Source organism: Rutilus rutilus (genome assembly GCF_951802725.1).
Source record: "Rutilus rutilus genome assembly, chromosome: 10".
NCBI classification, from domain to species: Eukaryota; Metazoa; Chordata; class Actinopteri; order Cypriniformes; family Leuciscidae; genus Rutilus; species Rutilus rutilus.
In genome coordinates, this window is record NC_140215.1 from 38630210 (window position 1) to 38649010 (window position 18801).

General features: G+C 39.2%; 1 protein-coding gene across 1 annotated transcript in view; it reads right to left on the bottom strand.

Annotated features, from left to right (window-relative positions):
• ptgfrna (prostaglandin F2 receptor inhibitor a) overlaps nt 1–18041 on the bottom strand; it is a 39168-nt gene extending 21127 nt beyond the window's left edge. The window contains exons 1-4 of the mRNA XM_084421116.1: nt 17601–18041; nt 12419–12790; nt 7238–7654; nt 797–1219 (exon numbers count right to left, since the gene is read on the bottom strand). Of these exons, the coding sequence (XP_084277242.1) occupies nt 797–1219; nt 7238–7654; nt 12419–12790; nt 17601–17655 (1267 nt within the window). The 5' untranslated portion in view covers nt 17656–18041. The remainder of the gene's footprint in view (nt 1–796; nt 1220–7237; nt 7655–12418; nt 12791–17600) is intronic.
• Between the last annotated feature and the right edge of the window lie 760 nt (nt 18042–18801).

Here is an 18801-nt window from a genome sequence, read left to right on the forward strand (position 1 = left end):
GAATGCGGCTGTTTACACTCAGGGTACATTACGGCATGTTTTCTATGTACAACGTTCTCAATATAATTCATAATCCCACGTTTATAACGAACAACGCGTTATGGTTATTGTGTTATTATTACAAACGGTGTACGCACAGAACAGAGGGGCGGGGTGAGCAAAGCTCATTAACATTTAAAGACACATGCACTTAAATGGCGTGCTGGAAACAGAGCTGTTTTTGACCAGGTAAAATGAGTGTTTTCTTACAATACTAATGAGAATTTTTAATTAAAGTGTATTACAAACTTTTAATTTAGACCCTAAAGAATCATATTAGCTTGTACAAAAAAGGCATTATATGACCCCTTTAACAAAAAATGAACTGTTGATTAAAATGCTAAATTTGGTATTACATTGTAAATGAATAGGTTTAGAGCTGATAATAACCCAATGGAGAATAACAATATTCATGATTCTGAAGCTGAAAACAGAATTATTGTAGATGAATAAGCTTACACTCTGTCATGACTAGATATATTTAAAATAATGTAGGCCACTTTCTACTGGTAGCATAAGATATTTGGCATTATCAGGACCCCCAAATATCCCCCCACTGCATTATTATACATGATATTCAATAGTAGTTTAATGTAGTACTGACACTAAAACTCCTAAACTAAAAATTTCCTCACACAGAATTTTTCATTTTGGGTGAACTACACAAGCCACGATACATACTGTTGCATGTTTGTATTGCGCTATATTGTAACACCCCAATGTAATAAACAATAAAAGGAAGGGATTTAGTGCTTACTCTGTGGTGTCCATTGAACAGAAACAGGAGTGGACTGGACCTCCTTGGCTTTTTCCCATCCAGCTTGCCGGGTGGGCATCCATGCGCTCACCGCGCAGGAATAGGAGCCCATGTCTGCGTCTCGAGTCTGAACCATTCGCAGAACGAAGACGTTAGACTCTTTCCTGGTCACTGCTATGTCTCCGCTGTCCAGTCTCGGCCGGTACTCGATCCCGGGGATCAGAGCTCCTTGCTCATTCAGGAAGGCTATTATGATCTTCTTCTGGGATACGTCTCCTGGTGTGTTTGTGGAGTATGACCAGGTCACGGCCAGGCGGCCATCTTGAAGGTGGAGGAGGTCGACCACCTGACAGAGCAGTTCAGTGGGGTCACTGGAGGCCTGGGGGTTCAGGGAGGCCGTGAGGGTCACCTTGAACTGCAGATCTGCGGGAGAGGGAAGGCAAATAAACACAATCAGTCACACAGAACCAGCCACAAAACAGGCATTCTCCTACATCTACAGCTATACATTTTCAGATATATTTCCCTCCCTTCAAATGTGCCATTGGTCAGAAAGTCCCACCTCCTCAAACCACTGTTCAAACAACCAAAGCAAAGTTATGAACGACAGTAGTGATCGTCTTTTCTTCCCTACTGTGACGTATATCTGAGGCTTCTCACTCAAGAAACACTCCCCAGACGTCGATGCAAGATGGAGGAGAGGTTATTTTGATGAACGATTTTGAATTTAATTTGATGAATGCATATGAATTTAAAACAATAATGATGTTTTAATGCCGGAAAATTGTTTACCAGTATGTTTGGAAAGTCCTGTTCACACGGTAGAGACTGTATTGTGTGAAAGGAGCTAGTGGTTCATTTGAGCCATCACTCAAAATCATTACTGCATTTTTATTAAAGAGATTAATACTTTTATTCATCATGCATGCATTAAAATTGATCAAAAGTGTCAGTAAAGACATTTATGATGTCACTAAAGATGTCTATTTCCAATAAATGTTGTTCTTTTGAACTTTCTTATTCACTAAAGAATCCTGAAAAAAAAAAAAATGACCGTTTCCTCAGAAATATGAAGCAGCACAAGTGTTGTCAACGCTGATAATAATCATAAATGTTTCTTGAGCATTAAATCATCATATTAGAGTGATTTGTGAAGGATCATGTGACACTGAAGACTGGAGTAATGATGCTGTAAACTCAGCTTTGATCACAGGAATAAATTACACTTTACTATATATTCACATAGAAAACAGATGATTTACATTATAATAATATTTCACTGTTTTTACAGTATTTTTTCAGTATTCAAGAGAAGACATGAATGTTTGAAAAAATAAATCGCCCATTTGACATCAAAAATATATTAAAAGAATAAAAAACACTGCGATATAATTGTTTTAGGTACAGGCCACATCACCCAGGCTGTAGAGGTATGCTAGCTAGTCGACCTAGTTTTATTAGCTTTGCTCTGGGTGAGAAGGGAAGGGCAAGGGTGCACATTCTCTCCATTTTCAGCTGTCATTGTTCAAGCTATGGTAAGCTCTCTCTCACACACACACACACACACACACACACACACACACACACACACGCACGCTCACTGGAGTCACTGTCTCAGCTGTTGTGTGCTTTGAGAAGAGACACCTGTTAGCATGTTTAAGAAACACTTTATGCGGTTCTCTATTGTAAGTGCTGTTCTAATAAAGACAAAAGACCTGAAGTGATAAAATTAGCCTCTGAACCAGTTTCTCTGCTTCTTATCTTACCCTGACCCACATCCCACTGTATAACAGCCATGCACTTGCTCTAGCACTGCTGTGTCCTCAGAAACACACTGTAACCACGATCATAAGACCAGCAGCGAGCTCTGACTACGAGGTCTGACTGCGTTCAGAAGCACGATGTGGCAACGCTTTGAATATCCTGAACATGGAAATTCCCCGAGCTGAATTCACAGCGCCGTTAGAATATGCAAAACACTGATTAACATTTAACGTTGAGGGAGACGAGACTTCAAAAACAAAGCTGCATGTTGCACAGAGATCCTTGACATGATTCTTCTCTCACCAGCGGCAGAACGAGCACGCAACCGGCGGGCTGAAGACTCCACACAAACAGGACAGTTACATGAGCTGTGATGTTTCACAGGGAGCCTTTAGTATGAGAGACGGAGGAACATTCCCCAGAAACGAGGCTTTAATACAACATTTCTCGTCAAGAAATGTGTTTCTCTCTCAATTACGGTCCATTCATGCAAAATATTACATCAGGGTATATTTCATGTCACGGTAGAACATCTGGTCCTGTGGTGTGATTGACATTTTATTATTTAAATACAGTATTTGTGTGATCCAATTAGATAATTAGGGTATGACTCAATAATAATAATAATTAGTATACAAGTAGTAATCATTGAGTCATGTGGAGTGAAAATGTACTTGAACAATCTATTGGGAATCCCTGAAAATGATCCCAACAGGAGAAGCTCAGGAAAGCTACTATTAATTAAATGCATTCGTTCTTGGGGTGTGACGCCTCCACATGACAGAAAGAAAGAATAATTGCTAATTTATGCTTATTAATGTTCCCTTGAAGCACTTAACTAATGCACATCTGTCTATATCTACTGTCTGCGTGTGTACTAGTGCACACTTTATGGACTGCGGATATGGTTTGCTCTTATTCTCTGTGATCGTCCTCATTGCTTTGGATAAAAGCAACAAATAAATGTAAATGTAACTATTGGAAACGGTGTCAAAACAGCTTAATAATAGCTTGAAATATCCTCCGGTGTGACTATTTGCATGCCATTTTCCATTGCCTCGTGTTGTACGTTTCACTAGTACTTTGACACAACACAAGGTCGTTTATAAGATTAAAAAGTTGATTAAAACTGGTTAAACTTAAGTCAGCGCAACAGAACATACACATTAAATATGAAATATGTGAAGTCTCAATGAAAACAAAAGATCGTGTCCATTTGTCAGCTCTACCGTCCAGCCCTACTTTACATAAAGTTAAACAAGAAATGTTTTGCTTCTCTTTCCATCATTTTGACACTGTAAAGCCTTATAAAAGGGCATAACCCTGTCAGTCCAGTCCAGCAGGAAAAGGCCAGATCAATCATTCACAGACTAACAGCAGATTCCAGATTAGTATTATCACCTCGCTGAGAGTGAACTATGATCAGACATGCAGAGATAAACTTCTCCAACACCGGACTGAACAAAACAGAGTCACTGTTACACTATCAGACAGAAGCTGGGAATAATTATGAAGCGTTTTTAGTGTTTTTGAAAGGAGTCTTTTATGCTCACCAAGGCTGCATTTATTAGATAAAGAATACAGTAAAACTGTGAAATATTACTGCTATTTAAATCAGCTGTTTTCTATGTGAATATATGAAGAGTTCAGATGCAAAAGCCTCTAAGTGTCATCTGAAATGCTCTTCTAGAATGATCATTTTTATCAAGCTCGTATATTTAAGTTCAATAATTTCACTTAAATGGCAATGCAAATGACTTAATTGTCATTTAAGTGAAATTATTTAACTTAATTCAGTTAATTCAGCAGATGGCACTTAGAGGCTTTTGCATCTGAACTCTTCATATAGTAAAGTGTAATTTATTCCTGTGATCAAAACTGAATGTTCAGCATCATTACTCCAGTCTTCAGTGTCACATGATCCTTCACAAATCACTCTAATATGATGATTTGATGCTCAAGAAACATTTCTGATTATTATCAGTGCTGAAAACACTTGTGCTGCTTTATATTTCTGTGGAAACTATGATGCATTTTATTTTTCCAGATTCTTTGATAAGAAAGTTCAAAACAACAGCATTTCTGGGAAATATGATCTTTTGCAACATTATAAAATGTATTTTGATCAGTTTAATGCATCCTTGCTGAATAAAGGTATTAAATCTTAAGCAGCACAATATATTAATAATCATACATGTTTCTTGAGCAGCAAATCCTCATATTAGAGTGATTTCTGGAGGATCATGTGACTCTGAAGACTGGAGTAATGATGCTGAACATTCAGCTTTGATCACAGGAATAAATGACTTATATTCAACATAGGAAACAGACAAATGCACCCTTGGTGAACAGAAGAGACTTGAATTATTCCAAGCTTTTGACCGGAAGTGTGTGTGATGCAGAAGTCTTTAAAACAAGTCAATAAACTTGTTTTTGTATTATGAAATCCAGCTTTCTAAAGCAGTGTGACCGAGATCTGCTCATGTGTGAAGGGTGAAGTGTAGTCGACTGAGATGGAGCAGCAGAGACTCTGTTTGCCTGGTAAACTCAAACATCGCTCTCACACACACACACACACACACACACACACACACACACACACACACACGTCTGGAGGCCGGTGAGAGGGTCGGGAACCGAGATAACATCAGGGCCAATGGGAAACACACACACACCACTGTTAAAACTGCCTGCTCTCGACATCTAGTAACGTTACATAGTTTAGAGGTGATGTAGGGTACAGTACTTTACATTTACACTCATGCATTCGGCAGACGCACTGCACTTCAAGGTACGCGTTTACATTCTTATCAGTTCTTGCTTTCCCTGGGAATCGAACCTCATCAAGTAGAGTATGCTGCTGGGAGAAAGTTTGCTCGTCTGGAAGTGTTTGGGACTTTCTGTTCCCTGAGGGAGTTTCTGATCCTGTGAGATTAAAAAAAACTTAAGCCAGCAACTATCATCTAAAAGTTCTCTCTCAGTTTGCTTTCCATGCATGTGGTGTTGTCAGCGAAGTGTATCTAGCCAAATCTAAGATGCTGTGATCGACACGCCAGAAGAATGAGGCCATCTGAACGTGCTCGTGATAATGAATGGGAATACAGATACAGAACATTATATATATACACACACACACATGACCTCAGAAGACTCGGGTACGAGTATGCACTGCTTTAATGGTACATTAACTGTACTTTTTGGTGCAATATTCTGGGCATCCTTAGACAATCTGACTCTGAATATGATTAGTCATTGCCAATTTCTGTAGGCCTCTTTATAACTTCAGATTAAATGAGCACTTTACTGAAGCGAGAGCCTCATGAAAGAGCTCGGATAGGCAGGAGGGCTTTAATAAAAGGTCACAGCTACAGTCTAGAAATCCCTTCGACTTCGGTATCATTGTTCATAATGCTTCGTAATAACAGGGACTCAGAAAGCGCCATTGTCCCCAGTCTGATGTCTGCAGGCGATCATTTCACTTACAAATCCCAGCATAAATTAAAAAGAGTTAAAGTAGCAGTTTGTGTAACCCAGACAACTGTTATGATCTCGGTCTCAGACGGCGAGTCTACCGTACGCTCACTGGCTGTCGAACGCACATCGCACACAAAACACACACGGCCGAGTGCAAAGATCTGAGCTTTACGTTGTTAATTAGAAACAACAAACACAATGTTTTAAAAGGTCTCATGTTGATATTGAGTGAGGTTGTGCTGTGTCTCTCTTCTAGCATACTCTATTTTAAAGGAACTATCTGATGTTTAAAAAGGAAATAAAGTCATTATTTATGTAATTTAGTATGAGCAGCAATGTGCACATTTCAATAGTGAGAACTTCTTAGTGGTGACGGTCGAACATTGAGCAGCTCAGTTTGAGCCCGAACCTTTTGAACAGTTAAAACCACTATAACCATCACAGCTAGTCTTCATTTAAATGAAGAAAGAGGGTGAATACCCATAATGCCTTGCACTTGCATGGGTTAATTTAGTGTGTTTGGTCCAAACATGGGCAATTATGATGATGTGTAGAGTTACAGGATTAAGGGTTAAAACATCTATTTAGTGTTTTGACGGTGTTGTATCTTTCCAAATTTTTTTTTTGTATGATTACTGTTACTTTTTGGATAAGTTTGCTTTAAGACAAACCATGTGTAAATTCATAAAGTATTTTCTCCTTAAAACTGCAGTGAACCAAAGACCAGTGAAATCGCTGGTGTTTCTGATGTCACAAACTACCTTGTAACCAATCAGATCAACGTGTGATCGTCAACCAGTGGATCTCTGAGCTGAGTGAGTGAGTGGAGGCGGGGCTCATTTGCATATTCATAGAACCACATATAGTAAATGAGGCAAGGGTGTCGAGTTACAGTCAAGAAAAAACGTTTAAATATGTAATTTTGGTGATCAAAGATGAGTTTTAAAGGATATAATTATTAACTACAGGGGGACTTTATGAACCAAGACCACTGAAAAAATTATAATTAGCCATTTCTTTCTGGAAATGTCATCACATCTTCAGTATCTCTAGTCATCAAAAATGGAGAACAATCATATTTCGTACTCAGAACCTCATAATCATGACGCAGGGACTCATCAGTTTCCCAATGTTTCATTGAACAAGTCCCATAATCATAGTCACACACACTACAGCCTGAGAAGAGAATGAGACAGGACTCACCTGTGGGCGTAACCACGACAGTCCCCATCACCTCAGACTTCTCCTGAATCTTCCTCCAGTTTCGTCCTCCTTCTCCCTGCCTCACCCACTCCTGGGCCGAACACGCATACTCCCCTTGGTCTGACGGCTTCGCACTCTTCAGGACTAGTCCGTAAAATCCCCCTCCTCGAAGGTCCAAGCGAAGCCCCCCGTCTGTGTAACGCTGAATGTAGTTGCTCCCTACTTTGATCTTATCATCCGGCCCGAAAGTCATGATGTCCTCCAACAGTCCGCTCTCTTTCTTGAGGGACCAGGACACGGAGAGGAAGGTGTGCTCTGTGAAGCCCCGCGTCATGTTGCACTGAAGCTCCACTGATTCTCCCTCGGACACCGTGGACTTGGGAGTGGCTGGAGAAACCTTCAGACTGTCCCCGATCACTGGACACAACAGAGGACACTTTAAAACCTGCGTTGTGTAATATTTAGGAGGTTGTTACAGAAATGCAATATCATATACATAACTGTGTGTTCAGTGGTGTACAAAGACCTTACTTAATGAACCGTTGTGTTTTTATTAGCTTAGAATGAGCATTTCTATCTACACACACACACACCGCGGGTCCGCTTACATCCACATGTTTCTACGGTGGCCCTGAGCGGACAAACGCGTTTCGTCACTGTGTTGTTCTTCACGTAAAGAAGCTTCAGCTAAAGTCAGCGGATAAAACACTGACACAATGATGAACACGTAACAATAATATTCGCAATAACATCGTTTTACTGAATAATTAAGTAAACCTAATTTCCTAATTCATCTTTGTAAAGAAACCTCATTGCTTAACTGGCTACTCTCTGCTGTCTCAGACGACGACATCACTTCCTGTCGGCCTCCGTAACTTCTGTTGGGTCGCTAAAACTTACACACTGCACAGGCGGGGGAGGAGAAGTGCGTTTTTATAGGTAAAGTGTGTGATTTCCACGTCACCAGACTTGCACAAATATTGTTTTCAATACACCACCTGTCTGCCATTGCTAGGACACACAGATAATCACACACAAGTCTAACATTTCTGGCTTAGAACATGTTATTTTCGACCCTGTCTGGCTCCTCAAAATTGTAATTTGGTTTGTTGCCAGTGGTGCTGCAGAAATAACACACTTCGCCTGTAACAAGACAGCTGGAATCAGCACTAATACAACATTACTGGGATATGATGAAGGACAAACATACATCTGAGATTACACTGTTTCTTGAGCAGCAAATCATCATATCAGAATGATTTCTGAAGGATCATGTGACACTGAAGACTGGAGTAATGATGCTGAACATTCAGCTTTGATCACAGGAATAAATTACACTTTACTAGATATTCACATAGAATATTGAGGCATTTCAAGTTATTTTAAATGGTAATAATATTTCACAGTTTTACTGTTTTTACTCCATATTTGTTGAAATAAATGCAGCCTTGAGCAGAATTTTTCAGGCCAAAACAATTATCTTCAAGAAAATGACCAGAAAAATGAAATTTATTGATCATTTTACATGTGAATGGAGAACTGCCTCTCTTTCAGATGAACACTGAAACACATAACTCACACTTAGCTGCCAGGTCTCTCGTCACTCTCTATGCTGAACGTCCTCCTCATTATCATACAGAAACAAGAAGACTTTCATTCTGATCTCCTAAACTCATCATCACATGATCAACAGACTGAACACTTTCGGTTAATGTCACTCGTTTCCTCACACTTTCGACTCAAGTTTACATTGTTCTGCTAAACTGCGGTTACTAGCACCTCAGCACGGGCTGAAAGAGCTGCTTGCTAAGAGGCGGTTAGCGCTTGACCCTTGACCTCTCTCACGCTCTGTGTCTGCCAGCGTCATCGTCTCTTTTAGTTAAAGTTTTAGGGAAATTCCTGATGGTGACGGCGTCCTGAACGCTCTTCTCTATCTCTAAATCTACAAATGAAAGGGGACGTGACGATTAATGTCATTCACTGACCCAGAAAACCTACAGATAACGCAGTATCAGTCAGACGTATGGGGAAGATCTTTAATCAGTAATCATCACACAAGGCTATCAAGTGGCTTCAGGATGTAGAAGTTAATATTGACTATTATATTGTACTATTACAGTGTCAAACTGTTGAAAATAGCTAGATTGCTCACATTTACGTTCACAAAAATAACAGCATATCGCTTAGAGACTCCCAAGTTACAGCAAAGTGAGCGAGAGATTTGTTTTATTTGATTTTAGGGTGGAAAGGAGTGATAAAATCAGCACATCATCTTAAAAGAAGCTTCAGAGCTCCACAGACTTTCACTCTATTCAGCAGAACAAAGAGTAAGTCTTTGTATTTCTGTGACACTTCAAGCCTCGCAGCGAATCGCATTCCTTTACACTTCTAGTTTAAACATGTAAAGCCTACAGTATCTGACACGCTACAGGACTCTCAATGATCTCAATCATCAAAACTGTCGTCTCAACGTCATCTGTTCATCATCTTCAGCTTTGAATATTTAACACTGAAAAAATGTAGTTCATGAGATCAAATGAAACTGGTTATTTAACACAAATTTAATGGAATTTACGGAATAGGCAAATATCAGTAATTTCACATTTTGCGATTCATTGAGATCAACCCTATGAAGACTACTGTATCTTATTTGATACACACATTTCTAAGGCGTCTAAATGCTAAAGAAGCTGTCGTCCTCCAGTTCTTCTGTCTCTGACTGATAGTTCACACTGTTTTGCCCAGTAAAGCTCTTCAGTATAACTGTACAAACGTCCTCCTTCAGCTCGAGCCTCACGAGTCTTTCTGAGTCAAATCTGCTCTGATTTTATCAAGGAAACGCTAGAATAACTTTGATATTGTTAGTAATATTTCAAGATGAACACTTACTGAAGCAGCTTTACTTGATTATCCATCATTTATTAGATCAAATATGATCATCAGGCTTTAGAGGAAGGTTTATTTGTTCATCTCTCAATCATTACTGTACGGCATTGCATTGTTTTAAAACTAGAGAGCTTTGATCATAAAACTAAGCATTAAATATCATATTACTAACACATTATTGGCAGCTATAGAGTGATTTTGTGTCAGTATAAGCTGTACTGTAATGAAGATCTTATTGATTTAGCATGACAAGCATCTAGGGTTGCATTGGGGATGAAAATTTCCAAAAGTTTCCAAACAATCCGGGAAAGTTCTGGAAAGTGTCTGGAAACTTTGCAACCCAACTGCATCAGACTTTTATCTTACTTTTTATCCATATAAACAGGTTTATCAGCACAAAATTGCATATCGTTGCTCAGTTTGGACCTGTTTTTTTTTCCTCTATATTCTATATATTATATGACATGACCCATAAAAGCCTGATATTTGTTCATATGTACCAACTATGATACTCAAACACATATGCAAACTTTTTTTGTTTGTTTAAGGGTTCAATAAACTGCTCCACTGGGGAAAGGGGGAAACAGATATTTCTCATATAGGATTAGCCTGCTTTTGTCACGATTTGGTTTTGTTTCATGTTCTTGGTTCACGTCTGTCATGTGATCCCCTGTTTTAGTCATGTGATCCTGCCATGTCTTCTGTGTTGTCATTGGTTCATTGTTTCAAGTATTGTTAGTGTAACCACTGTTGGTGAGCGTTCTAGTCTAGTCCATGAGTTCATGCCACTGTTTTATGTTTGATCACGGTTTGGTTATTTGTAAATAGACTGCACTTGGGTTCTTAAAACTGGACTAATCATTTCAGCTTTCTATTTTTATCAACTCAGTTTGGTTTGGTTTATGTTAGGCGGTTAGGATACACCTCTGCTGTTTAATTTACATTCGCATTAGATAAGTTATCCCTATATTGTTCCAATCAGTCGACCTATAAGGGCTTGTTAGAGCCAACACACACTTCTAGAGCACAGGCAGCTGATATAAAGGCAAAATATACAACTCAAATTTACTATAACAAATAAAAACATATTACTTTAAATAACTTAAAACACAGAATCTAAACGAACCGTTGCAAAACTAATGTTTACCCTGTTCACAAATGGACAGGTTTTGGCAGTACGAGCACTTCTGAGTTATTGACTGAATCTCCAAATGCCGAAATAGCAGTCGATATACAAGTGTATCAATTTTCTCTTTGTATATTCTCTTTGTATATTCTAAAGTCGTTGCAACATTTTTATTATAAAGAAATAAATGATTTCAGTTTGGTCTGGCAGGTGGAGCGGGACTGTTACTCGATGGAGCGTAATATGAATAAATGAACCTGCTTTTCTAGTCCCGCACAAGCTTACAAGGGGCTTTTGCACCGGGTAGTTTTAGGAACTCAGTTATGGGAACTCGCCACCAGAGTGGATCCCCGAAAACTAATGGTTCCCTTAGGAACATTTTCCTGGTTTTGTTCACACCGCCAGTATGAACTCTGAAGTGACGTGAGACAAGCTTGATGTTGTGACTTTTATTTTGACGGCGCTGAGAACGCCAGAGCCTGAGCTCACAGTGCTCACATTCTCTGTGTTCATTAGTTTACGATCTGTCTAATACGTTATTAGATAGAACTGTTATACATAGAAAGTAGACAGTAATGAAAAGGTATTAGCGTGTGCCGTGTGGTTGATGTCCAGTGTTGCTGAGCAGAAATAATCATGTTTCTCTTGGTCTCCTCAAAGTTGTGTTGGATTTTCTCCTCAGCGTAACGGTTAAGAGGACCATCTATCACTGTTTTACATGTTCGTAGAGTTAGTTTCTGGAGTAAATATATAGGCTATAATCTGTGTGTTTACACAGCTATTTTAAAATGGCGGATGCTGGTGTTTCGTGTGCGTTCGGCCAATCAGCGCACAGTAACATCACTGTAGTTCCTGTAGCGCTGGTTAAGACCCGACTCTGAAGTAGGAGACAAGTTAGTTCCTCCAAAAGGAGTTCCTAGAACTAAAATCGTTCCTAGTTCCTGCGGTGCGAACACGGCAAAAACCGGGTACTCCCCCCAATAGTTCTAGGATCTATGAAAAGGTTCCTCCGGTGCGAAAGCCCCTATACAGGCCTACAGAATGGTGTGTAAAACCAATGTATAAGGGAAAAAACTGTAATAAGTCAGCTCCTAAAGCCAGAAGAGTCTGGTAAAGCCAGAAGAGTCTGGTAAAGCCAGAGGTGTGTGGTAAACGCAGGCTTGACTCACCTTTGAGCTCCACATCGGCGTGGTAGTTCCCGCTGATGACGGAGTCTGTGCTCGGGGTGCTGCAGCGATACACACCGCTGTCTGTCGCTCGCACCTTCTTGAACCTGAGCTCCACTGAATTATCGCCCAGCTTCTCATAACTGATGTCCCCGCTGTTGACCCGGTCCCTCACTGTGGGGTCCATGAAGCTATTGTCAAAGGTGGAGACGAGATGGAGCAATTTATCACCGGACTGGATCATGGACCACTCGAAATCCTGGTCCCGGGGCCCCTGGTAGTCGGACACATTGCAGCGGATGGAGACGGCCTGTCCCTCGACATGCATCAGAGGACTGACCGGTACCTTCACCACACGGCCCTCGCTGAACGCCACTGAGACAAGAAGACACGAGAGATTACATATACAGGGAAACACTGAGGGAACAGTATGATCACGTATACAGTATCAGTGTGCATCTACACATTATAGAATACAAGTACTGTCATCAAAACTATGATATAAATGCAAGTGATCACAAAACTATATTTTGTCAGCATATAGTCGCCAGCCACGCAAAGCATCCTGGGATGCTTTTTAAACAATACTGCTTGTATGACAGACACTTTGCTTGTTTTTTTTTCCTTTACTGCCCTGTTCAGCTCATATATTTAAAACAGTTTTTATTAGGTGAAAATATATATATATTTAGGCACAATGTATGTTTGTATAGAAAACTAATTCGCAGTTGCAAATTAAGTTGCAACACAACTTCTCGTCCAGGCCCTGGTCATCTCTAGGCTTGATTACTGCAATGCTCTTCTGGCTGGACTTCCATCATGTGCAACTAAACCTCTACAAATGTTTCAGAATGCTGCAGCTCGTCTTGTCTTCAACGAGCCCAAAAGGGCCCACATCACTCCTCTGTTCATCTCTCTGCACTGGCTACCACTCGCTGCTCGCATCAAGTTCAAGGCATTGACGCTTGCTTACAGATCTATCACAGACTCAGCTCCCTCCTACTTTCACTCACTCCTACGAGCCTACATCCCTACCAGAAGCCTACGATCGGTCAACGAGCGACGTCTCGTGGTTCCATCACAGAGAGCCACAAAATCACTTTCCAGAACATTCTCATTCACAGTTCCATGCTGGTGGAACGCTCTCCCACCCTCATCCGGAATGCAGAATCCCTGACAACATTCAAAAGACAGATGAAAACCCATCTCTTCCGTGAGCACTTAACCTCATATAAATTTTAAAAAAAAAAATATATATATTCTTTCCTTTTCCTTTAATCCTCCCTTATCGGGCTTATGCTACTCTGAGCAATGCCTGAACTTCGTATTTTGAGCAATTCTTGCGTTGTTTTTGACACAGATTAGACGGCCACAATACATCTGCCACCATATCGGTATCTGCAGATAATGTTCATTTTAAATGTTGTCATTATCGACCTGATAAGAAAATTAGTCCGATATATTAAAGCCAATAAATAATGGATTATTTCCTTCAGCTGAGACACTTCAGATGTTCACTGTTCACCATGATGGTTTTGAATTGCTTGAATTACGTTTGGAATCACTTCAAAAATGGAAAATACAGTTTATTGCAACATGTGTCTGTCATATACTGTAGGCTACAAAATAATCATAATGAGAACATTATAATTGTGTGTTTGGGACATGGCTTTTAATGCTGAGACATTTTTTTTGTAATCAGGCTCTCAATTATATAAATTACATAATTATATAAAATTTGGATTTAGATTTATCAGCCAATATATCAGTTATCGGCTTTCAAATATAAGGAATTATCGATATCGGACAATTTTCATATCGGTGCATCCCTAATAAAAACAATTCCAAAGTGTCAATGTGACATCTATGTTAAAGGGGTGGTTGATTATGATTTCACTTTTCTAGCTTTAGTTAGTGTGTAATGTTGCTGTTTGAGCATAAACAACATCTGCAAAGTTACGACGCTCAAAGTTCAGAGCAAAGGGAGATATTTGCTTTTACAGAAATTGCTGTTTTAAGGACTACAACAAACGGCTGGTAGAGACTACACGAGCTTCCTCCCGGGTTAGTGACATCACTAACCCTAAAATTTACATAAATCCCGGGGAACACGATGTATAGATTATCATGACAGAATATGCTAATCAATGACTAGAAGATAACTACACATAAACTACATAAATTCACCAACTAACCATTCAGAAATGTCCTGTTGCTTCTACATGTTGTCACTTCTTCTTGAGTCTCTCCATCTTTCTGACTTCGGTTTGAACATAAAAGGTTAAACGTTTTTGAAATTTCCAGTGCATGTGTGTGTGAGGTAAAAGGACACAAGCTCTTGAAGCTCCGCCCCCTGTGCCGGGTGCAGCAACTCATTTGCATTTAAAGGAACAGACACAAAAACTGTGTGTTTTTAACTTTAACATGCTAAATAAAAATATCTGTGGGGTGTTTTGAGCTAATTCTTCACATACACACTCTGGGGACATCAGAGACTTATTTTACATCTTGTGAAAAGGGCTTTATACCCCCCCTTTAAAAAAAAACACTATTTCTTTTACCTCAGATTTCTGAATTTAAAGTTTGCCATTTTTAAAAGCTATAAGCCCTCAGATCAAAAATCATTTAGGCCTGGGTTTACAGAAAGGGCTGGGTAAGTGTACCCATAAAGCCCATGTACCCTTTAAGCCCACTTTCAACTCTGAAGTCAAATAAAAAAAAAGAGAAAATAATATTTTATGCTGCTTATTATTTTAACCAATCCAGTGATTTGTTACCTCCCTGGCATCTTTTACTGCATACCAATCCCATTTGGCAATGTTGAGTTAGCCCCACCCATGTGCATGCTGTCTCAGGGGACCTCACACAGAGTCACCCCAAAACTCTCTTCAGAAATCAACACATTTCTGCAATTTTCAGCCATTTCTTTGGTAACTACATTGAGATTATGTCAGATAAGAGATAAATGTATTGTTTTTTGTGTATGAACAAATAATACTTTATCATTTTAGGTAATTTTCCTTTAAATTGAAAGATTTCGAGCCCACCCAGGGCTCTAATCTAATACTTCCCTGTCACTGAATAAATATATTGATGTTTTACTACTTTAAAATCAATTCATTTTTATATTTTGTGAATCAATGATGATGCGGGCTTAAATGGTACCAAAGTACCAATAAAGCCCATGTCAGACTTCTGACTTTATTCCTAAATTACCTTATTCTAAAATGTACATCAACTAAATAATACATTTTCAAATGAGAGATAAATCTTGCATTTTAACAAATGATTTTTATTATAAAATATGTCAATATCTATGAAAAAACCTAGACTTAGATTTTGGTGGGCTTAATGGGTACACTTACCCTAGATTAAATCAGGATTAGACCTTAGTTCAATTAGGACATTTAAACAGCTTTTATAAATGTGCCTTAGAAAAAAATATTACTGGTGCATCTTGAGACAAAACAATGAAACTGAAATATTTTAAGATATATTGCTTTCAGTTAAAACTGCTCAAACACACATTTTATTAACATGGCTTAAGTCATAAAAACCAAATTCAGTCAAGTTTGTCCAAACCATGTCAATCAAAAAAAGCAACCACGAAGACAGAAAGTGTGGTGATGTCAGAGGAAATGATCAGTCCCGAGTGCAGGATGAGTCATCAATATTTTTGCTCTGTTTTCCCAAAAGAGAAAGACTGTTCATTTTCAAGGTGTGTATCTGTTAAAAGTACACCTCAAAGAGTCTGTTCATGGAAATGTTCATTGTAAATAACCATATTAGGTTCAAAGCACTGGGATAAAAACATGCGGGCGCAACTAAAGGTGAATATTAACATTTTATTGGGTTTGGGAATTAAGTGCCGTGAGAGGAATTACATCAGCACGGCAGCCGAAGACATTACACAGGAGAAAAACCCACAGACAAACCAGAAGAGGAGAAGAACAGAGGGACAGAAACCAAAACTGAGAGAAGATGACATGTAACAACTCGTTTCCTCATGAGGGATCGGTTGTTCTCGTTAGGTGGAGGACTCAGAAGACAAACATTGTAGACACTAGAGAAATATATGGTACAATAAAACCTGCTGTCAAGCAACTGAGGTCAAAAGCTACTTCAGTATTTAAAGCAGGACACAGTGAAAGTGGATCAGAGCTGATTATATGAATGATTATGAATGATAATGAATGTGAGCCAGGGAACGAGCCAGATCAGACAACACAAAAGACTTATCGGCACAGTATTCTAGAATGCGGATCTGAATTCAGAAAAACTTTACAGTCCTTTAGCACAAATTCATGTCAGGTGGTTGAAGTTTTCAGGCAGATGCTAACATTACCTCATCCTCAAATCAAGCACATAACCAAATATTCAAGAACGAAGGGACCACATGTAGTCTATTTGACAATGTAAACTCATTTTATTCTAAATATCAGAGATCAATGTTCATGGAGGCTACAACCATTTGAAAATGAATAAATAACTGAATTATTGTATGTCGAGAGCATGAAAATTGACATTTAATACACTTTGAAGCGTATATTGTTGGACTCATACGGTTCATAGTAGCCTAATATTCATTTAATGTTTGATTTAAAGGCCATGTTTGAATGGTAAACTACTTTAGCACTTGACTCTTTTGAGTCCTGAAGCAAAACCACTGATATTCTAAACATGATGCTTGAAAAACAGGTTCACTCTATCTGCCTGCAGTAAACACATTTACACCCAAACTAACACTGGATCACTTCACTTAATGGATCATGTAGCCAATATTAAACAACTGAGACCTGGATTCACACGTTACATCAAACTTACAGACTAAAGGAAACTCAAGCTCATTAACTAACAGACTAATGTTGCATTGTTGGGTTAACAGACCTAGAGCGATAAGGAAGCATTGTAAACCTTCTGCTATCTTTTGACGATAATAATTTAAATTTGAGGTCGATCTAAAACACAACAAGCTCATTTTCATCATAAAATAGCCTATAGTAAGATTAAACAACCGAGTTTATACTAAACTCGTCATATGGTTGTTTATCTTACTATTGGCTATTTTATGATGAAAACGAGCTTGTATTCAGAGGAAATTAGTTGCATGTCTAACTTTTTTTGTTGTTATCTAAACTAAATAAATACAAACACGCGTTTCTTAATCAAGAACTAGTCAACTTACCAAGAGCAAAAAACAAAATCACTGGACGAAGGAGTCGTCCCGTTCCTTTATCCATTTTGTGAAGGCGCGTGATTTTCCCACGGGATCGCCTTTGTCACTCAAACCGGGCAGAGCGTGAGGAATCCTGAACGAGTCTCTCCCACGAGCGCGGATTAAAGTTTAGTCCTTTAGTCCTTTAGTCCTGTGAACTGGTGGATCTGCGCGAGCAGCATGATAAAACCCAGCACTGAGGACTGGATTGGCACAGTCGTGTCCGGAAGTGAGTGTGTGTGTGAGTCAGTGTGTGTGTGTGTGTGTGTGTATGTTGGATGAGGGAGGGACTCGCCGCAGGTGAAGTTCCGCCGCACCCGAGCGAGCGAGAGTGTGTGTGTGTGTGAGTGCGTCGTGACGGTGCAGGCAAAATACAGGCACTAATTATCTCCCAGAATAACTCAAGAGTCCAGAGAGACCCCGAAACACCCACTGATATCCTCCGTGTTCCCAGAACGATGCAGAATGAATCATTTATGGCGAGAAATCGTCCTCATTATTAGCCTATCTGTCCTTTCATCTCAGAGAGAGAGAGAGAGAGGCATTGTAGGAGATATGCTCTTATCATCATACACCTGAATGAAGACATTCATGCATCAGTACAGTGAAGGCTAAGACCACAGTATGGATTTTAGTGCAGGGCCATATGTAGCAAAATAAAGTGTTTGGAACATTTCATATAGATTTTTGCAAATGATGTTTTTTGACTTCTTCAGACCCTATAGTTTGCAAAACTACCTGTTTCCGATTTTTTCCCGGGCTGCACAGGCCCAAAATCCAAGATGGCGGACATATCACCAAAAATTGCAAATAATCGCCATTTTAAACATTTCAATTGGATATATGTTAGGTATATCATTATATACATACATTTTCTAATTAACTGATTGACTTGGGTAATAAATATGACCATGGGTAACATGAATTATCATGATTATCAACCAATGATGGGTGTAACCACCATTATGCTATTTATTGGCATACCCGGAAAAACGCATTGACTGATTAGGCTAAAAGTTTCCTTCATATAACCTAATAATCATTTTAATTAAAATAATGTTCTGCGCTCACCACAATAATTCTGTTAACAATCAGATGACATGGAAAATTATTGGGGAGAATGGATTACATGAAGCCAATGGAAAGATGGGAAAGATAGCCAGCCTTTGTT